At 39.3% G+C, this 21,702-nt stretch overlaps 3 protein-coding genes and 1 long non-coding RNA gene across 5 annotated transcripts in view; 1 reads left to right on the top strand and 3 right to left on the bottom strand.

Annotated features, from left to right (window-relative positions):
* Positions 1 to 6,476: 6,476 nt before the first annotated feature.
* On the bottom strand, positions 6,477 to 7,955 carry LOC116245879 (uncharacterized). The gene is made up of 3 exons (XR_004170610.2): positions 7,773 to 7,955; positions 7,291 to 7,535; positions 6,477 to 7,150 (listed from the first exon to the last, which is right to left on the bottom strand). It is a non-coding gene; the product is annotated as an uncharacterized LOC116245879 (long non-coding RNA).
* A 3,352-nt stretch (positions 7,956 to 11,307) lies between these two features.
* LOC116245876 (UDP-sulfoquinovose synthase, chloroplastic-like) lies at positions 11,308 to 14,783 on the top strand. 2 transcript variants are annotated; one of them, XM_031617471.2, is made up of 3 exons: positions 11,308 to 11,494; positions 12,681 to 13,721; positions 14,092 to 14,783. In XM_031617471.2, the coding sequence occupies exons 2-3, from the start codon at positions 12,702 to 12,704 to the stop codon at positions 14,503 to 14,505; spliced, it is 1,434 nt and encodes a 477-aa protein (XP_031473331.1). In that variant the 5' UTR covers positions 11,308 to 11,494; positions 12,681 to 12,701; the 3' UTR covers positions 14,506 to 14,783. The 2 variants fall into 2 exon arrangements, with proteins under 2 accessions (XP_031473331.1, XP_031473332.1); XM_031617472.2 differs by having other exon boundaries at positions 11,308 to 11,498.
* Positions 14,784 to 15,601: 818 nt separating this feature from the next.
* Positions 15,602 to 20,668, bottom strand: LOC116245878 (uncharacterized). The gene is made up of 8 exons (XM_050077205.1): positions 20,436 to 20,668; positions 19,453 to 19,520; positions 18,648 to 18,796; positions 17,493 to 17,550; positions 16,196 to 16,267; positions 16,029 to 16,124; positions 15,865 to 15,954; positions 15,602 to 15,779 (listed from the first exon to the last, which is right to left on the bottom strand). Exons 1-8 carry the CDS (start codon positions 20,647 to 20,649, stop codon positions 15,723 to 15,725), a joined length of 804 nt encoding a protein of 267 aa, XP_049933162.1. The 5' UTR covers positions 20,650 to 20,668; the 3' UTR covers positions 15,602 to 15,722.
* Positions 16,050 to 21,702, bottom strand: part of LOC116248491 (uncharacterized) — a 36,848-nt gene continuing 31,195 nt past the window's right edge. Inside the window, exon 5 of the mRNA XM_050077206.1 lies at positions 16,050 to 16,178. Coding sequence (XP_049933163.1) covers positions 16,125 to 16,178 — 54 coding nt within the window. The 3' untranslated portion in view covers positions 16,050 to 16,124. The remainder of the gene's footprint in view (positions 16,179 to 21,702) is intronic.

Genomic DNA, 21,702 nt, shown 5'->3' with positions numbered 1-21,702 from the left:
TCAAGACAAGAATGCCACCTATTTCAAATGTCAAGTTCAAGCCACTAAAAAATCACATTGCCTGCAACTAAAGATTCATTGGAATGGTAACTCCGTTTTGAGCTTCTCGTATTGAAGAAGAACTTGTTATTCCACTTAAAGCAGGCACCTCACAAGGCCATGCAATGAGAGTGGAAAATTTAAGACAATAAAATAGAGTAGTGCCATTCGATCTTAAGGAAAAATAGAGACAAATTAAAAACGAAACTGAAGAACGATGATGACTTATGATACCCTGTGGCATTTGCAAAAAAGATCTCACCACTTTTAGATGTTAAAAGTAAAAAATGAGGAAACACGTGACTCATAACTGCTATTATGAACAATCAACGGATGAAATACAACAACCATGTTTAGAAAAATTCCAACCAACTCAAGGACTTCATGCTACATTTTCCGCTATCTTGAAGAATAAATAATTGATATTCCAAGATTTGATGAAACTTCATGGCAGGAAAAACAATCCTGAAAACAAAATGAAAGAAGTAACCGATGCGAGTTGAAAAGCAACTAAATGTGCATAACAGCTTTAGTTGTACATGATACTTGGGCCTTGTTGCTTCATAAGACTGAGAAGTATATTTTTGCAAAGTACATGCACAAAAAAGACAGCGAGTGCTCTGCTGTTTCACTAAATGCTCAAGTAGCACTTAAACAAATTCATCAATCTCCACAAATTCATCAAACAACACCATATGTAGTTATTAACCTTATATAACAAAATAGATCACAAGACCTGGCAAGTACCACAAACCCACCTTAGTGTTTTAAGAATATGTAAAATATACTTTAAAAACCTTTACATTATTGGATCCATGCATGCGTGGAGCCTAGATGGCCAGATCTACATGACGCATGAAATTTGAAAACAAAGGCCGAAGGCTAGATTTTAAATAAGATTAAAACATGAGTTAACCTAGTTTAGAAAACAACTAGTAAAATTAGGGTTTAAAGATGGGCGACACTAAAAACAGGACCTAAGGGGACAACTCCATGGCTGGGATTCCAACATACAGCAGGAGGGAAGAAGTTGAAGCTTAGCTGAAAATAGAGTTGGAGATCAAATTTAGAGGGAAAGCGCAAGAGGTAAATCTAGGGAACAGCGGGGGAAGACATCACACTTAGCATGAGTAGACTAATTTTGAGATGTTTCATCCATTCTGTGAATGGACTAGCATAGAAGGAAATGAAAGGGCTGCATCCATCAAGTCCTAAGGGAACTAGATTTCTCCAATAACCAGGAGCCACAAATGTAGCAAAAGATGTCAAGTTTTCCTTTGCAAAGATTTGTCTTTAAAATAGCTCAAAAAATTTTCAATTCTTTGCCCTATAGGCTTTGAGTGCTCGTAGTGTGCAGGAGATATGGCCTTCATTTACCAGAAGTATTCATTAAGTGTCTGGATTCATCTCGCACCAATGTTGTCCAGTCTCTTCAAGGGATTTCTTTCCATTTCCAAAACATGAGCATAGAGGAATCGTCCTCAATTTCATAGAAAGTCATAGAAGAGGAACAAATATTAGCCTAGAATCATCCATCTGAAAAAGATTTTTTCATTCAATACTTCAGAGTTCGGCCTTCATGTCTTTCATCTCTTGGCAGGCACTTTTTTTTTTTTCTTTCTGCTTTTGATTTTAGATTTTTCTTTTGATTTTGCTCTTTTTCTTTTTCTTTTTCTTTTTCTAACTGAGCCACCCTTCACCTTTGAGGGAAATACCTCACCACCCCAAAGGCTACTACGAAGCTCCACCATTTTGGTGGTTGTGTAGTTTTGTCTTGTGCAATATCGTGCCTATTGGGCTTTCTACTGAACCCGTGTAGCGAGCTTTGGGCCGGCAGCTCCCAGACCAGTTGGCCTTAGGGTACCAGGTGTAGAACACCCCTCGGACTTACTTGCTCGAGTTCAGAAGGCTTCAGGCCACGACTAGACAAAAGTTCATAGGTCACATGATTTCGCAAGAGAGACGCAAATCAGCTATGCGCCTTCTCAGTACTCTCACGTATTGACCCAGAGGAACGACTACACTTGCCCCGAGCTCACCCTCAACTCTCATTTTGCTACCTGCCAAGATTTTACAGGACGCTAGGGCTTCATTCTCATAGCATTCTCCTGCTAAACCCTTGCAGATGTTTGATTGCTAAGGCTAATAGCTTTTTCTAATCTTTGACTTCCTCAGTGTCATCAGATTCTCCCACACTGCTCATATCGAGGATCTTTCCAGTTTTACCTCTCGTTGACTGACAACAAAAGCTTCAAACTTCATCCTTCTCCTTAAAAAAATACTTAAGAAAAAAAGAAGGTATACCATTGTGCACGAAAGTCCTTTTGAACAAATATAGGGCTAAAAACTTTTGGAAAACTGCCGACATCAAATGATACATTGTCCAGATAAGGAGTCTCTCTTTTCCCCATAGATAGGGTGTTTGTGAAACTGGAGTGACCCGTGTAATGGGTTTTGGAGGGATGTAAAAGAGTAGGCTCCATCACACTCTCCTATAAGGTCCTCTACAAAAAAGGAAAAGCCTAGAGGCTACAAGTCCTTGGTACATATGGGCTTCTTAGTGAACAAGGGTTCCACAAATAGTTGGAACGAAAAGGTTTTTTTTCCCCAAAAGTAAGCTTTGGAGTAGTTGGCCTAATCAGTTGACAAAAAAAGATAACAGCAAGGTAGGAACATATACTTCAAAAGCAACTGTAAGTTTGGAAAGAAAAGAGCCCTTAGAAGTGAGGGTGTGACAATGCTAAAGAATAGTCCACCAAAATAAAAGTGAGCACCAACCACAAGCACGAGTTGCAAGATTGCTCAAAATATTTTCACCCCTAAAAAAATTCCTCATATCATGACCAAATTTTGCATAGAGAAGACAACGACAAAAACACAAGAAGAAAATAGTGACTGTAATAATAAAAAGCAAACGCATGTTTGACAATAGGTTCTGAAAATGGAAAATCATTTTTCAGCCTGTCATTTGGGTGGGAGTGTCGATAAGTATTCTTAAACAATCAGGTATAAGAGAAAGAAAATTACTGAGACATGCTGAAGTTTGGCATGACTGCTGAAAAGAAGTTGTCCTCACTGGTTTCATAGAGGCTCCTCCTTCCTGCAATTTCAATGTTGCTCAAAAGTGAGAATGCTAGATGACAACCAGCAAGCACAAATTTTTTAATCTAAGAACCGCATTGCACCAACTTAGACACCTTTATTGCATTTCATCTACTGCAATCAGTCAAACGAATGTACGAATATCAGCTCGTTCCTTAGTTGATTATACGCCTACACTCTCTAGCCTCACGTATTTCTGATTATATGCTCTAAATGACCAGAGATCTTAAATCCCCTCTTGGAAGGCAATATCACCTAAATCCCCTCACTAGTGTTTGCTGAGCCAGCTTATTATATCACAATAGAGCAAGATAAACGTAAGGAGAAAGTAGGAAGAGAACATATTCATCTCTGATGTTCAAGATTAAGCTGTTTTTTAATTAGAGGATATCACCGAGCATTCATCTTGTCCAAAGTTTTAAGGATAGTTCTGAAAATTCAATCAAACAACAATGACAATTTTCTAAGATTTTCTATTCAATCTATTCCTGAAACTGAAGGTCGAAATTCGGGCTGACTTCTGGCTTCCTCGCAACCCCTAAATTCAGGACAAGCCCTGATGCAATTTAGTAGTTTTACTTTTTAGTACTTACCCGCAAACTAAAAGGTGAAGTAAAGAAGCCTTGAGATTACAGACACCATACAAATCTCATGATCAATTAACCGTTGCTGAAGGTCCAAAGTCATAGGATGATGAGAAAAACTATCGATTTTTCATGTGGTTAAGCTATACAAATCCATCTACGGGTCCTGCCTCTAGACAGCTATATCAATGACATAAAAATAAGAAAATGATCGAAAACAGCCTGTTCCTCACAGCAATTTTTTCTTGTTCTTTTTCAATTAAAACAGCAATCATAAATCAAAATTCTATACAATAATTAGGAACTACAAAGATTCAAGCTACATATGCCTGTGAAACCGCAAAATTTATCTAAAAATAATGCAACCACCCATTGTGCACAATTAGAGTAGATAATAAAATTAGTAAACTCATGAACAGCTGATTTTTCCCATGACTCTGCAATTATCATCGACTAATGACATCAGATTATGAATAACCATAATAATCTCTGATCATCGCCCATTGGAAACTAAACTGAACGTGGACAAATAAAACGATGAAATTGAACATTAAAATTCAAATACGAACCAGGAGTCAGACAACAGAAAATCATGGTTCCGCTGATGCGAACACTCACATTAAAGCGTGGCCCCAGTCCGGTGCCATAGACGGCGAGAGGCCGAAGCCGGCAGGCTGCAAGGATGAATCCATGAGCACACCATCTGAATCCGGATTATTTGCCTCCTGAAAGACCACGGAGCCACCGCTGGAGACCGAGTTCCAATGGTTGCCGACCGACTCCACAACGGACTGGCAGGAGAGAGAGAGAGAAAAAACAGAAAGGGCCGAAGGTGCATCCGAGGATCTGAACGACGCCGACCGATCCACCGGCGGTAGAAAGAGGAAGAGGGAAAAGGGGAGAAGCAGAAAAAGGGAGAAAGCAGAAGAGGGAAAAGGGAAGAAAGCGGAAGAGGGAAAGGGGGAGTAGCAGAAAAAGGAAGAAAAAGGAAGATGGAAAAGGGGAGAAGCACAAAAAAGGAAAGAGGGTGAAACGGTATTATCAATTCTTTTTATTAACGAGAGACCGCTCGATGGAGAATGTTTCGCAGGCTTTCCGTTTTTGAATTACATTTGCTTCAATGCTTTCTATGTGTATGAATAAGGTAGACAACTGGACTGTTGTTATCCTTCCTTTCGGATGTTGGTGGAAAGTCATAACCCAAAACGGAAAAAAAAAGTTTGAACGCGCAGACACGAACTAATACTTAACAGAAGACTTTTGTAGCACAATCATACGCCACATAACGAAGAACCATACAAAATCCTACATATTTTACAACACACGTTGTGTTATTAGTTTTAGAAATAAAAAAAATGTTCGAAGGCCAATTTTTTTTTTAAAAAAAAAATCAACATATTTTGATGTTTCAGACACTGTATAACTCAAATGCCTGGTTTGGCATATCTCGATCCATCTGTACTATGATTCATATCCAAAAAGATACGTACCAAGACCACTGGTGCTAGGGAATGGAGTTTCGTTTTTAAGCCAAATATTTTGTTCTGAATATTATCAACATAAGAGTAGTTTAGTCTGCTTCCCACATAGAGGGTGTTATGTTACACACACATGAGTTAGCTTAGGCAGGACAACTAAGTTAGTGAGTTTCATTCCTTTAGTATGCACATATAAAAACAAGTACATTCTTAAAATAAATGTTCTCCAATTTCTAAAAACTAAAAAAGAACTTGCAGATGCAAATAACCAGCATTAGTGGGAGGATGAGATTAATATGTACTCTTGAGGGACGTAAATTTTGTTTGTGTTTCTTTAATGATAACGTATAGCGGGGATGAAAACAACCGGTATAAGACTATACCGGTGAGAAACAGTACCGCTGTAGAACTATAACGGGGACTCGTTTCGCCGCCTATACACTTATAGCGGGGCTATGCGCCGCCGCTAAAAGCCTCTTATACCGGTGAATCTAGCCACCGCCACAAGTTTCACCGCTATAAATCTATAACGGTGATCCCTGCCACCGCTATACGTTCCGTTACCCTTTCGCACACCCGCATGTATGTACTAGTTCTAGTGACGCACACCTCAACGGCCGAGATGTGCACCTCAAGTGCGCCTACCTACGCCTGTCTCCCAATTAACGTCTGTATCTTTTTTTTCATTTTTCCATTTCATAGTATACTTCTTTTCTCAGCCGCATGGTAGAATTAGATAAAATCGGTGAAGTTTGAATTTATTGAAAGTTATTAAAGTTAGTAAATGTAGCTTAAAAATCATAGAGGTTAATGAATTTATTGAACTTACTTTGACTAAACAAGTGCTTTTAAATCCCTGGTCCGTAGCTTTGTGAAGCGCCAACAATGCCATCATCACAGTTTGAATATACAAGAATACCAGACCCAAAAAAACAGATGTCTTCTACGTTTCATCTTGAGAGGCTACTCTGGTCATCCGTTGTGGGCTATAAAAATTCCTCTTACTAATCAAATTCTCTTTCATTTTAAAATCAATATCCCTCTAACATTTTAAACCCCAGTGCCTGTTGTACGGCACTAAAAATATTACGAATTGCTCTCTCTTCAAAAGTTTAATTTGTAGTCCCACAACTAGGAGGAGGACTAGACGCATTAAAGAGTCCAAAAAGAAAAAAAGGAACCAATAATTGCATTATGAGTTGTGAAACATAATAATAAAATTGAAATTTCAATAAAAAAATACGGCTATCAAATTATAACTAAAGAACAAATAAAATGCATGAGTTACTTCTCAAACATAAACAAAACCCGGAATTATAATTCTACCCCTTAGGATAGAATCATAATTTCAGAATTTTGATTTAATAATAAGCATATAATTCCAGAATCAAAATATTAGTTGCAAAGACAGGCCTCCTACACGGTAAGTTAGACATCAAAAATTGGCCTCATACATAGTAGCCTGACCATTATTCCATTTCTCCACATCCCTTCTGCACTCTTCCTCCCAAGATGCAGAAACACACCTCTTGTCAGATCCATTAATTCCTCACCACATTACAGACCAAGAAATTTAAATGCATCCATCCATGACTCCAGAAGTGCTTCAACCAACGAATGACCACATAGACAGTGAAAGAGAAAAAAAAACGGAAAAAGAAAAGAAAAAGATAATGAGTTGCCAAGTTAACAGGATCAGACTGAACGAACAAAATTACCGTGCAGCAGAGAGGACAAGCTTCCTGCCTGCATGAGCATGCAGAAACTTTCCGGCAACAGCGACGTCCACCTGAACTTCTGAATGGTTCTCCGATTCACTCAAAAAAAGGTTCGCTAGAGAAGTGTCAGCAGGGGGCCCATCGTTGATCCCATCAGAATCATTACACTCGTGTAACTCAGCTGCAGGAGCTCGTCATCCACAGGCTTGTCAAAGAAATCTTCATCCGTCTGATCCTCCATAAGTAATGGAGAAGTCAAGAAAACAGAAAGAAATGCTCAGAAAACAGAAAGAAATGCTCAAACTCTCAAATCGAAACATCCAACATACTCAGGAACGATAATTCTAATGCTCTTCACTCGAATCTGACCTGACTAGCACAATTGAAAACAACCATGACCTTAATCGTCCTCGATCCCATCAAGAGAGAGCAATTGCACCTAAAAAAACCCTAATCAAAGGACACGAGCAGATACCGCTAGAGCCCACTTCTCGGACCACCATCCTCATTCAGAGCATCACGAAGAACGAAAATCTCGAACCCCAAAACCCACATCACAATTCCATAAAAAATGCAGATCCACTGCGACCTAAACTTTCAGCACCCAGGAAGACCTGCAGAACCAAAATGTTAGAGAGGAAATTAATGTACCCAAAACCGATGAATCACAATTCAAACCTAAACAAATCAAAACGAGCAACGAGAATAAATTAAAAAGAAAACGAAACTCGTTCGAAAGGGGGAGGAATGAACGCTGTTACACATCTTCGGTGAAATGTTTCCAAGAAAAAAAAACAATCGAGGAAAATCGAATTGGAAAGAACAGAAAGAAATCAACAAGATGGGTTTACCTAGATTAGAAAGAGGAAAACTGAGAAGCGCAGAGAGAGAGAGAGAGAGAGAGACGGGTGGGGATTTTGTTTTCCCTGCCGTCATTTCACCACCCACGACGTAACGGCCTTCGGGTTTGCTCCATTTTTTCTTTCCTTTACAAGATAGAGAAAGAGAGAGAGCGCGCACAAAAAAAGCAAGCGAGCGAGCGAGCGAGCGTGGCATGAAAATTTGAGTAATAAATACTTCTCATATCTTTCTAAGGTTTATTTCTCCTTTCGCGTTCAACTTTACTTATAATTGTAAGAAACGGTTTTTCTAATAAAAGTGCGGGCCGTGATGCACACACGCATCGGGTTAATACGCGTACGTCACATAAAGAGAAATGTTTGAGTTGATGAAAGAATATTGTTTATCAAAATTTGAGGTGCAATGTTATAGCAAGCGCTTGGAAACTAATTGCTTGGAACCCAAAGGTTTACAAACATATAAAACAAAATGTGAATACACATTTTGAATTTGATTGTAACTTTTATCAATCTAGCTCATTTTTTAACCTACATACCAATTAGCTAAGATTGTTTACTACACCTTGAATTTGCCGTTAGAGATTCAAGGTGAGCCAAGAAAGCGATCGGTGGGGAGAAGAGAGAGACAGGAAAAGTGAGACATAAAAAGGAAACCGAGCGGTCGATGACCATTTTCATGTCCACCCCACAACACTTCAAACTAATTTGGGTGACATGAGATTTGAGAAACCAAGCAAGCCACGCCATGTAGACCGGATCCAATAGCGCAAGATCAAAGGAGTTACACATGGCATGCTTTAAGACCCAAAAATAATATTTGTTGCTTCGGTTTGAACAGGCATCATCAGCATGGTAAAAACCTGCTAGTAGCCATGCATGTATGGCAGCATTTATAGTCTTTGAGACCCTTGACTACGGAGCTCCTTTAATTAAATTCAGAGTGAACGGAAGTGTTGGTAAAGCAGTTTGCAATAAAGCTACACATCTATAAGAAATTCCAAATGTGGGTTGGAAATGAGAAACAATAAGATTCTGTGTGGAAATCCTAAGCTATAATTAAGTTCTATTTCTACCTACAATCCACACAAATGATTTGGATGCCCAACTTTGTTGGGAACTCTAACAAAACCTTGATTTTGCAGTAGAAAACAAGATCAAACTCCCATGTAATAGAGGAAAGTACAAAACAAGAAGATTTTTTTTTTTTTTTTTATTTTTATTTTGCATCTTCCTACTTAAGGGTGTGTATGGCATTTTTAAATGCATATTGGAAAGGCGTTGCTTATACAGAAGAAGAATATAAATGAAAAATGAACTTGGTTTGAAAAGCACTGACCTTGTACTTTTGTCAATTCATTTTACTTGCTTTTCATATCGCTGTCTAAAAACCCGAACAATCTCTTTAAGTAGTTGAAAAGAGTAATTGTTAGTTTTTTTGTTTTTGCTGTTGACAACTGTGCTTTTTACTGAAGGGTAGAAAAATTCAGTTGTGAAGTATACCACATCAACTGAAACTATATTAATTATTGTGGCGGTTTTTACTTAATTGCACAAAATTCATATTGCTAGAATATAATACGTATAGGATAAGTAAATGATATCATGCGTCACATAGTTGTGTGATGATTAAAATTTGTAGAAGTATCGTTAAAATGACTATCAATTGTAGCTAAAACCACCACAAGCCGTCCATGTATCATAAACTACAGTCAATGTTAACTCAGCCACTGATTTTAGCAACACTTTTTTAAAGTTTAGCCAACACTTTCTTAAACGGCACAAAATTCAAAGTGTTACAAGGCGTGTCTTATACGTAGGAAAAGCCAAAGCAGTCATGTGTGGGATGGCCAAAATTTTAAAAAGTGTCACTAAAATGATCATAAATCGTAGCTAAACCACCACGAACTGTTGTTGCATGATGAACTATGGTTAATGTCAATTTACTCACTGTTTTTCATAAACACTTTCTGAAATTTTACTCTGTGTTTGGATGCATGCTCAAAAATGAAAAACGGCTTTTTACCTTTAAAACACCGTTTTGGCAAGGAGTGCAGTTTCGTGAAAACCTGATTTCATCCAGGTTTTTTTTTTTTTGGGTGGATGGGAATACTAGAATAAAATACGTCTTCTCCAACGCCACCATTCTCTGCTCTCTCTCAAAATTCGTCCATGAATACCCCAAAGCTACCTTAACCATTTGGATACCATTTGTTACTGTTCTGTCATGAAGGGTCTTCAAAAAATTTATGCATACCAAATGGTGCGATCCTTGTACATAACTCTAATTAGTGTTCATACTCATTACCCTGTGTGTTAGTTTGTGGCAGCTGGATTTAACAAAGTTGTGGCCGTTAAAGCACTAGTGTACAGTGATTGCATTTTTCTCTTTTGATTATAAATTTAAACATTGAATTCATGCCACCTTCATCCAACGTGTGTTTCTTCTCAGTTCCATGTGGATGTGTTCCATGTCTTTTCATGTTCGTAGACCACAACTTTCGGATGAAAATCGATAAACATGTTTCAGTTCTAGCTCTTTCTCTTTCTGTACAGTTTCCACCTCCAACAAGTATGCAATTTTCATTAACCGTAGACTTAACTAACTGTTTCTCAACTACCATTCAACTTAAATTCATTTTTTAAGAGAACTTCCGAAGCCCATTTTTGGTCATTCAAACAAGAACTTGGTTTTAAAAGGTGAAACTTGGTTGCCCAAATACTAAAACCAAGTTTTTAGAAAAATATCTTTTTTTTCTCTCAAAACCAAATTTTAATAAACTTCATTTTTTAAAGGAGTTCATCCAAACGCTGCCTTAGTCATCCAAGAACATCCAATAAACTTCTGACAGCCGGCAAGATTGAATTGAACTCACACACATATATATTAGTATATGTGAGATGGAGGTTTTAGCATCTGAAGAAGGAAAGGCATCTTCCCGGAATCATCCGTGTCAAAGCAACGAGTGAAAAGGAATATTCGAATATCTCTTTACTAGGTCTATCTTTTTCGTGATTTCTGTAACTCTATAAACTAAATCTTACCAACCAAAGAAGAGTAAAAATTGGAGAAATAACCAACTTCAGCCTCGGGAAAAAGTAAGTTTGGAGTTGGAATCATAAACCCTCAATCAATAGGTAAAAAGGTGTAGATCCTTTGGTAAAGTTTCCAAGTTTTGCATGTCTTTCGAAGCTCGATTTTAATATCTGACGCGCTCCGCTGATTCAAATCCAAATTATTTTTTTTACACTCTTAGCAAGTGAATCAATCTCCTTGCTCAAAATACAATATCTAGTTAAAAATGGGCGGGAGGCTGAGCTTTTGTGATATTTAGAAGGTAGCGTTTGGATAACACGATTTTTCGAAAAACTTGGTTCTGTAGAATTAATTTTTTTAATTTTCGTATTTGGGTGGACAGATAAAAACTGTTTTTTATATTAAATAGTTTGAGGGGATAATTTTTTCGCTCCCGGTGTGTTAACCAATTTTTCAAACCATCCAAACAAAGCCAAAAAGAAAAGGTTTTGGAGGCAAGAGATAAAGGGAGTGGACAGCTAAGGAGAGAGGCGCTTCATTTTGACGCCCTCGCGGACCTTCCCGGACTTCCGTCACTGTCTCTAGAGAGAGCGCTTCCGAGAGAGAGTGGTTCCTTCCTTTTCCCACCTCGCCGGAGCTGAGACTTTTTCCCCATCTTATCCCAACGGCGTAACGAAGAGTAAGTACGTCTGATGCTCCCTTCTCCGGCCTTCCTGCATCTCCTCCAGTCCTATTGTGACGAATTTAATAGCTTCTCTCTTGTTGAGTCAGTTGCTTCAGGTTCTTCCTTCTCTGTTTCTTCCTTCTTGACAATGGGCTTTCGTTGTTTTTTTGGGTACCATTTGTTTGTGCCGTTGCTGTTGATTTTTTTTTTTGAAATTCACTGCTCCCCTATGCTTCTTTCGGTTTATTTGCCCTAGATTTTGTGTAGCTTGTACGTATTTTTAGTCTCTATACTTGCCTCTGTCCCCAAATTGGCTTTCGTGGAGTTTAGTGAACAATGCATCAACGTGCTGCCGTTCTCAGTTTCGTAAAGATTCATTTATCATTCATCCCGAGATGTTATTTTTTCCGTGTATTTTTCTTTCTATTCCCCAAAAGTAGTATGATTTTTCACTTCTCTGGTAATGGAACCCTCTAAGAAACGCAATGGTTGGCTTATTTTTGGTGCAAATGATCACTGGGTATCTCTGTCATACCATGGTTCAGATAGATCTTTTTAACCATGTGCATTGGTGGATTAGGGGTGAATATGTCATGTCCGTTCATAAATTCTTTGAAGATCCTAGAACACTAGATTGATCTTGGTTGAGACCATTAGATGCATAAAAGATTTGTTCTAACAATTCAAAGAATTTGTCCAGCTTGGAGAAGTTATTGAGTCTAATTTCGTTTAGTCCTCATTGTTGATCCTCATCTGGGTTACCCATCCAATCAGGTTAAATATTTCTGGTTTGCGCACCAGGTTGATGCTTGATTTGAAAGGGTTCTGGGTAAATATTCAGACTCATGCTTTATAGAACTGGTTTGGTCATTGGTGTTTTTTGAACACAAGCACAAACTTGGTCTCTGATTTATGCATGATTTAAAATTAAGGTTATAATACGTCCTTATAATTAAATATCTGTAGTTAGAGTTGGTGAGTCTGGTTGCTGCTTTCAAAGTCTAAGCCTACTGCTTTCATGGACAGATTTGGAAAATTATGATGATACATTTCTCTCTCTTTTTTCCCCCTTTTTCTTTTTGTGGTTTATTTTTTCCTTTTTTTTCCCCGTCTTTTGTCCCCATTTTTTGCTGTTGTTTCTTGATTGATCATTTCGTTAAGCTTTCTGACTCAAGTAGGAAAAATCTGTTTTCTTTCTCAGGTACTCTCTACATTTTGAAGAATGGCTCAGCTATTATCCACCACGTGTTCCATAAGGACTCCAGATAGAAGAACATCTTTTAGGAATCCACAGTATACTTCCCTCTCATTCGCTGGTTCTCAATGCATGCCAAAAAGCTTCGTAAAGCAAAGCAGGAAAAGGTCAGTAATCTTCAGGAAGTCCAACATATCTGCAATTGCGACTCCAGTAAAAGAATCTGAACTCCAAAATAAATCTTCAGACAGAAGTTCTAGACGGCCTAAACGTGCAATGGTCATTGGAGGTGATGGATATTGCGGTTGGGCTACTGCCCTCCACCTCTCTAACAGAGGTTATGAAGTTGCCGTTGTTGATAATCTTGTTCGTCGCCTCTTCGACAACCAACTTGGAATCTCATCCCTCACGCCCATTTCGTCCATTCAAGACCGCCTACGGTGCTGGAAGCAGTTAACTGGAAAAACCATTTCTCTTTTCGTTGGTGACATATGTGACTTTGAATTTCTGTCTGAGGCCTTCAAGGCCTTCGAACCAGAGGCCGTGGTCCACTTTGGTGAGCAACGTTCGGCACCCTATTCTATGATTGATAGAGGCCGGGCAGTTTATACACAACATAACAATGTAATCGGGACATTGAATGTGCTGTTTGCAATGAAGGAATATGCACCGGAGTGCCATTTGGTGAAGCTCGGGACGATGGGAGAGTATGGGACTCCCAACATTGACATAGAGGAAGGGTATATCACGATTACTCACAATGGGAGAACGGATACATTACCATTCCCGAAGCAGGCAAGCTCATTTTACCATCTCAGTAAGGTGCATGATTCTAATAATATAGCCTTTACGTGCAAAGCTTGGGGCTTGAGTGCAACTGACCTCAACCAAGGTGTGGTTTACGGGGTTAGAACAGAGGAGACTGCAATGCATGAAGACTTGGTCAACAGGTTCGATTATGATGCAGTGTATGGGACAGCCTTAAACAGGTTCTGTGTTCAAGCTGCAGTTGGGCATCCTCTTACTGTGTACGGCAAAGGTGGTCAGGTAGGAGTCGGGGCAATGGACTCTTTTGAATTTATGTCTTTGATATATTGTGTGTATCAAGTTCTTTGCGATGGCCCATAATATACATCTCTTTGTGGGCAACTGCCTATTTCATGCTCCATGCTGATCTTGAGTTCAGGATTTATGGACTCGTCATCTTTATGGTTATCCATCGCCGTTTCAATCCTTGATTAGACTGAGTGTGGAATCTCAGTTTGGATATTCAGATCCAATGTCATGACGATGATTAACTGCCAAACTTTTTGTGTGATTTTCTTGATAGATAGAACGTTTTGGTCACTTTGTTGTTTTTATTTGTGTTTGTTTTTTTATCTATGACCTCACTGGTCTTTTTTGCTGTATGTGATAGACCAGAGGATACCTTGACATCAGGGACACGGTGCAATGTGTTGAGATTGCTATTGCTAACCCGGCAAGCCCCGGCGAGTTCCGTGTCTTCAACCAATTCACTGAGCAGTTCTCTGTCAATGAACTAGCAGAAGCCGTCACAAAAGCCGGGGAGAAGCTTGGCTTGGAGGTGCGCACCATTTCTGTGCCAAACCCGCGAGTAGAGGCTGAGGAACACTACTACAATGCCAAGCACACAAAACTGATCGAATTAGGACTGAAGCCTCACCTCCTATCCGATTCTCTCCTCGATTCCTTGCTCAATTTTACCATGAAGTTCAGTGACAGAGTAGACAAAGAACAGATTATGCCCACCGTTTCATGGAAGAAGATCGGTGTGAAACCTAGAACGGTGGTTGCTGAAGCATCTCGGTGAAGCCAGTAAACTCATGCTTCACTGACGGGGAAAAATAATTTGTCAACAGTGAGAAGTTGACATGCATAGTTTGTGTGTGTATGATATCCTGCCATGCTTTCTATCGTAAGAGAGTCCAAAAAAACTGTTTCGCAACTTCCGCTTGGATAATGAAAATGCTGTTTTTCTTCTCTCCCATATTGTAGTCTTTTGCTTCCGTGCTTATGCTTTTGTGCCTGTAACATTGAGAAACCTTCTTACATACGGAAGAAAAAAAAAGCAAGTTCAATGAGATTTTAGTTGACTTTGTAGGATTGTCAGTCTAGCCAGACAAGAAGATGGGAAAAAGAGAGTAAATCGTTTCGATGGTTTCTTTATCTGAACTTGTGGAATGTGCTTTGAATTTTACTTTCTTTGGCCGTTGCCGAAAGATGGTTAATATAAATTAGGAACTAGAAACCCTTCTCTATAAAGGCAATCAAACACATGGCACAGAAAGTCTTAAGACATCACTGCTTTACGATTTTTTTTCTCAAAACGAGTGATGAAGAGTCGAGAATAGCTCCCAGTCTCTTCACTCGATTTTGAGGTGTAAGACAGTAAGAGTACCCCAGTGGGCGTATACCATGGAGAATTAACTAATCGATACTTGGCCTAAGTGAGATTGATGGGCTTGCGAAATGGTGCTCATTTCTGCCTCTGTAAACACTTGCTGGTTTGTCCTTACCATGATCCTCGAGTCTGACATGGTTACTAGATGGGTCTTTAGCTCACTTGCGTGTTCACGTATGGAGAGGCCAAGAGATGGCAAATTGCTCAGTTATATGCCTTTTACTTTGCAGGCCTAGTTATCGATGTTTTACACGAACTTTTTTCTGTTTCTACTTTCTTCAGCAAGCTACCATTCTTAATGCTGCATGGTTCCAACTCTAAACGGCGACCACAATGCATTGGCAATGTCCGGGAGAAAGTTTGATTAGCTTAGCTGAACAGGTCTACTTAACATAGCCGGTTATAGCTATTGAGCACCGTTCAATTTCTTGAAACCTATCGTTCTATGTAGACGAGGAATAACGTCGCGATTATCACATGGGCATCAAGACACCTTTGAAAGAAATAAAGCAGCAACAGAAACTGGGGCGTGTATTGCCTGGTAATAATATAAACAGTGAGAAATTGATGCTTTAGGACAACCACCATCCAATGCTAGGCCAAGCTGTCGTACAAAAACCAGTACATCATGATTTTTCCTGTTCCCTTAGCTTGAGATTCCTGTTTGCGAAGTCCAGGAAACCCTGTCAGAAGAAGTAAACACAGGTGAAGGATCACGACACATATATGCAGAGAGAGAGAGAGAGAGAGAGAGAGAGAGAGAGAGACCTGGAGAATGGCAACAGCAGCAAATTTGTCAATAACCGTCTTATATTGCACGGGATGCAGATTGAGGGGCCTCACCAGTGCTTCTACACACTACAAGACAAGTAGTCCAACATGAGTAACCTAGTGACTTTTTTTCACTCTTGAACTGCAGGGTCAACGCTCACCTTTGAAGTAAACCTCTCGTCCCAGTACGTGTAGCTCAATCCTTCAAGTTGCCCAGTCCTGCGAAGAGAATCCACGAATAGCTTTACTTGTGCCACCTACACAAAACCAGAATCTATAGATATCGACACGAATAGCTGACATCTTGAAACCTGAAAATAATATTTACCTGTGAATTTTCAGAACCCATGAAATTATAAGGGCATCCTATAACTAACCCCGCTAAAGAATATTCTTTTACCTGCACAGACATGCTAAGACGTTGTATTAACCATTCAAAATTACTACTGGCTGTCATGTCAATCACTGTTTACTTATCAATCATGTCAAGCAGGATATGCAGAGAATCTAGCTGGACTTATGGGCAAGCACATAAACATCCACGCAGGTGAACATACCCAGAGTCCAGAGACAGAAGTCAATAGTACATACTTATCAGAAAAAGGATAATCTAACAGCAGAAATGTGGGCAGAAGTACTGCAAAAGAAAAAGAACAATCAAACTGGAAATGTTTACTCTGGAGTTTAGGCTACCCTCGCAGCTTCATGACCTTTGTCCTGGCCATTGCAGCATGTGTATCGCCCCTGGCATAGGGACATGAGGCATCCTAACAAAGTAGCATCAGAATTGACTATAATAATCTGCTAGTCATAATGAAGGCCTATATTTGCTTGTCGTACTCCATATGTGCTTCTATGCTGCACTAAATTTTGATGCAGTTTCCTATTCAATTCTAAATAGACTACCATGTTGCTTCCTGGATGCGATGGCTGAATGATAAGGAACATATATGAACCTCCTTTAATCAAACAAATTGGGTTGAAACAAGGTCCACATAACAAAAGAAAAACAATATGCAATTTGAGAAAGTGCAATTCTAACTAGAAAAACATACCACTGAAAATGAGTTCAACTTCGAGATTGTTAAAGATAGGAATTGACAACCTTAAATTGTTTTAATCATCAAAAATTCAAAATGTCAATCAGAAGATAACCATTCACAATGTCAAATATGCACACATCCTAAGAAAATCAGAAGATGATCATAGGTGGAAACATATGTCATGGAAGCAAAAAAAGTATTCGAGGACCACAAACATTACCAAGGAACAGGTAGTATATACTTTACAGAATCACCACTAAAAGGGAACTACATCATGCATTCTAACATGGCATATTGGTAAACACGTATATCTAGACTACATGTCACAAAACCCTGATCACAAAAAAGGGGAAAAAAAAGGTTCATGCGGATGTCAATAAAATCAAAACTAAGCAAAGGTTCTTTTGTCACGCACCATCTAATACTGCTCCTTCCAGACATTGAACTCCAATATCTGTCTAGAACAAACCCTGACTTGTCATGCATGTGTGCGCACGTGTGTGTGTGTGTGTGCCTGTATATACTCACACACACACACATATAGAGAGAGAGAGAGTGAGAGAGAGCAGGAAACAATCTTACCAAAGTCTCAAAGTCACTGGCCATCAACTGTATGTTTGACTTCTTTCTTACTAATACACTGTCAAATTGATAGGAAACCATGTAACCAGGTTGATAGGATTAAATTTTGAAAAAAGTTATTAGATCAGGAAATATGTACACCAAAATAATCAAGACACAATGTAATGATCAAAATTTGTATTTCCAACATTCATGTCACCGCGGTTATAAGATTCTGGTACCCATAGTTACTCTAACAGAAAGGAAAATTATAGAACAGAAAAGGGAAAAAAAAAAAGGAAGAAGAAGAAGACTTGAAGCTTCCCCACAAAACTACTAGCGAACAGGCTGTTTAAACTTTAAAGCATGTGGACTTCAATCAAAGGAATGTGCCTGAAACATGCAAAAAAGGAAGCTGGATCCCAACTAATCTAGCCTTCATAATGAGTATAAGCAAGAAAACGAAGAAATAAAGAATAACTGGATAAAGTTGGTGCTTTTCCATGTTTTTCTTTAACTGGCTTTTCTGATTTCATTTTTCATGTCAAGTAATAGAAGCAAACTTTTAAGTTTAGCAGTATATCTACTCTTTATATTTGCATATATAAAGAGCATTTGGTGATTTATGCTACTTAATAAAATCAACTATTTCAATTGGGAGGACAAGGGAGAAAATTCTTTTCTATTGTTGCATTGTTGGATATCATCAGTTGCCAGCTTCCACACTCACATTACAAAGTCCAGATTATCAGGATTCAAACCAAAGATGACCTTTTAGTGTGTCTGATTGGGAAAATAAACACACCATACAGAAAACATACCGGTTTTTCAGTCTTCCGAGACTAATTCAAACTCCAAATTTGAAAGAACAAAATGAACACCAGGATTTAGTCATGATTAACAACACATCCAACAGTTGGTGTGAAAAATGAATCTAGCATTAGCGCTTCTAAGTTCTAACATTAAAATCTGGATAGATAGTCACAAAAAATAATCTGTAGGCCACATATGAGACTCATGTGAATGAAGTTAACCTAACCAACATCAGGAAAAAAATTGTATTAACAGGATCTACCAGTCCTAGTTCTGCCTCAGATATGAATTATAATATACTAAATTACTAATACAAATTCTCTGTAAGAGCATGGTAAACTAGTTGACTTAGATATTTCATACCTCAGAGGTGATGCAAGCGCATTGTTGCGGTCAGAAATAGCCAAACCAACATACCGACTACCAACATCTAACCCAAGCAACCGCCCTCTGTTCAGCTTGTTATTCTTCAAGAGATAATGGAATAAGTCATTTGGGTTCACAAGCTTCATCTGTAAAAACATCAATAAGTGATAACAATTGAACAATGGAAATAGTGAATTCAATAAGTCAGCATTATTTTCTAAAATTAAAAGAATTGCCATGAGTCCGACATTGTGAGGAACTCAAGTAAGTGAAACATTCAAGGTTTTGAAGTGGTTGAGATTTGTCATTACCATTCATTAAATCCTTTAAGATTACTAGAAAATGAGACACCAATTTTGAAAAAGTAAAGAGAGAAAACGTATTTATTTACGCTTCGCCATAACCAGCTTCGTCCATCTAAGCAACAACAAACAAGAGAAAATATAATTTTCCGCCCAGCTTCGTAACATGAATGCCTCAAATGATTAAGGCGTAAACAAACAAAGTGAATATCAGCAACCATTTCTTGTAACAGCTTGTACCGATGCAACTGCTTTTAATCAGTACAGAGAAGCAGAACAAGGAAAAAGGATACGATATATATCTTCCGGAGTTGAGATAGTTTTTAGACACTATACAAAATTCACAAGAATGACTAAAAGGCCAAAAATATAAACCAAAATGACAAATGAACCAACACAGAGAGGTCAATCACCAATAGGAACACAAGTTAAGTAATACGGAAAGAACAATCAATTGCCTATAGGGATTGAAAGAAATTTACGTCAAAGATAAGAATCACCTCTTGGTATTGAACAACAATTACACCACAGGCAAGCGTCAGAGCCTGGACAGCATGACAGCCAACTCCTGAAAGAAATTTACGTCAAAGATAAGAATCACCTCTTGGTGTTGAACAACAATTACACCACAGGCAAGCGTCAGAGCCTGGACAGCATGACAGCCAACTCCTCGTCAGGCACTCTCACTTCCGTGTAAGCCTGCACCCCCTCCGCGAACCGTGCAGCCAACTGATGCTTACACTGGACCAAGAAACAAAAAATATGACGATGAGGACGAAGAAAACAAATTTAACAGACGAAGAAAACAAATTTGACAGATGATAATACAACCACAAGAAAAGAAGGATGATGAAAGTGAAGGTACAAGGGAAACTGGACAGGGACTAACAGCCGTACACAGAGTTGCTCCGCCTTGTTGACGACGTCGTAGAAGGAGGAGTAGCAGGTGCAATGGTGGGTAGGGAAGCAGATGTACTCCTCTTTCCTTCTTGATTCCACCACCACCTAAACCCAATGTAATCCGGTCAACCCCAACCCATTACGCAAATAAACAGAAAACAAGAAGAAAATAAAACCCACGAAGAATAAGAAGCGAAAAGGGAAGCCCACGAAGCACGAGGGAGGAGAGTGACCAGAAAGAGCGCTCGGCCGCTGGGTTCGCCGGCAATGCGCTTGACGCCGCCTAGGTCCACGATTCTGAGCGCCCGCTCCAAATTTTTGCCGTATAAAAAATGCAATCTGGAATTCTTGAGAGAGAAGGGGGTGGCCCGGTGGGGGAGCGGGGGAAGAGAGAGAGAGAGAAAGAGAGGACCTCAGAGCCCGAACATTTTCGTCGCTGTAATGAGAAAGAGATAGAAAGAAGTCCATACTCACATGGACAGTTGATCGTCGGACACTTCTTCCGGCGATTAAACAGATGCCACACGAAGTGGAAGAAGAAGGCATAAGCAGTCACGGAGAGAGATGGAGACAGAGAGGGAACCTGAACCAGCGTGACCGATGGAATGGAAGACTGAATCCGCGACGGCGTTGCACACCGCCATCCACAAAAGCAGACTGGCGGCAAGCTTCTGCCCGGCTAGAAAAAAAGAAGGGAAAGGGTCGGGAGGGTTCAAGATGGTCAAGTCAACTGATTCTTTGATCTCAGACGAGGCGCTGGCTCCTCCCCGACATCTCTCTCCAGTCTTCCGTGTCATGGCTCGTTAGGTTCAGTCATGGAAGCAATTCTTAAAAAACAAGTTCAAGTTCCTACCTTTTTGAAGAATTAAAATCAGTTGGCCGTCTATTGTCAGTATTTACAATATTTTTTGCAACAGTTTACGGTGTTTCTAATGATGAATTTAAATATTTAATCATCTGGATTGATTTCAATTTTTCATACTTTTGAAGTGCAAATACATTTTGAATGTTTTTCTGCTCCGACTAAGTCCCGACGCAGTCCAGAATCCTGGAAACGTGATCCGACTGAGTCCAGACGCAATCCAGAATCCCGGAAACAGAAAGAATGAGAGGCGTTCGAGCCTCAAGGAACTTCTATAACTTCTGCTCACCCGAAATGAGTTCCTGCCCACACTTAACGAAAAGCCAGTGCAAACTGAAGACTGAACCAACCCAGGCCCTTAGCGCTGCGGGAGAAGGGATTAGGGCTTTGCAAGTTCAATAGTTTTCCTTCTTAATGATGAAGGCGAAAGGATTCGAAGGTGGAACCGGAATTCTGATTTCGTCCTCGAGATCTCATGCTGATGCCAACTGTTATGCATTAGACAAGGAGCTTGAAAACCAGGTGCCCCCTTTTACTGGGATTGATCAATCTTAGGCCTTGCTTATTCTCCATGAAGACTCTAAACGACGTATCTGTAAGTTGGAATGAGAGAAAACCGAACCATCATCAGATTTCAAGAGTAAACGTCAGGTGGTTTGATTCCCTTCAATGGCCTATTTTCCTGTTTTCTTCCAGTTGATGATGCTTTGTCAACCACTTGTCTAAGCACCACGTCTTGTTACCATTAAAGAATACTGAAATTGGACGACTCCCTCAGTAACAAGGATCACATATTTGGTTTTCTCAAAATTCTAAGTTTGGTAACATGGAAAACCAAATGAATGACTTATGATTAGGCAACATTACACGCAATTGCATGATCCCTTCAAATTCTAACTTTTTCCTTTCCAACTTGTTTTGGAATGTTCTCTCGTGGTGCAAACATGTAGACAAATTTTTCCATGAACGGCTAGAGGTCGGCACAGAT

The sequence above is a fragment of the Nymphaea colorata genome, chromosome 1 (genome assembly GCF_008831285.2).
Source record: "Nymphaea colorata isolate Beijing-Zhang1983 chromosome 1, ASM883128v2, whole genome shotgun sequence".
Taxonomy (NCBI): Eukaryota; Viridiplantae; Streptophyta; class Magnoliopsida; order Nymphaeales; family Nymphaeaceae; genus Nymphaea; species Nymphaea colorata.
Note: the sequence above shows the minus strand (reverse complement) of the source record. Positions and strands in the feature narration are given on the sequence as shown.

Bases quoted from the DNA above. Each gene is read 5' to 3' on its own strand.
- LOC116245878 (XM_050077205.1), bottom strand. From the start codon at position 20,649: ATGACACGGAAGACTGGAGAGAGATGTCGGGGAGGAGCCAGCGCCTCG. The intron at 19,521-20,435 runs GTTCCCTCTCTG...AATTTCTTTCAG, and splicing joins CATCGGTCACGCTGGTTCAG to GAGTTGGCTGTCATGCTGTC. The intron at 15,780-15,864 runs GTCTCTCTCTCT...TTCTTCTGACAG, and splicing joins CTGCTGTTGCCATTCTCCAG to GGTTTCCTGGACTTCGCAAA.
- LOC116245876 (XM_031617471.2), top strand. From the start codon at position 12,702: ATGGCTCAGCTATTATCCACCACGTGTTCCATAAGGACTCCAGATAGA. The intron at 13,722-14,091 runs GTAGGAGTCGGG...TGTATGTGATAG, and splicing joins TGTACGGCAAAGGTGGTCAG to ACCAGAGGATACCTTGACAT.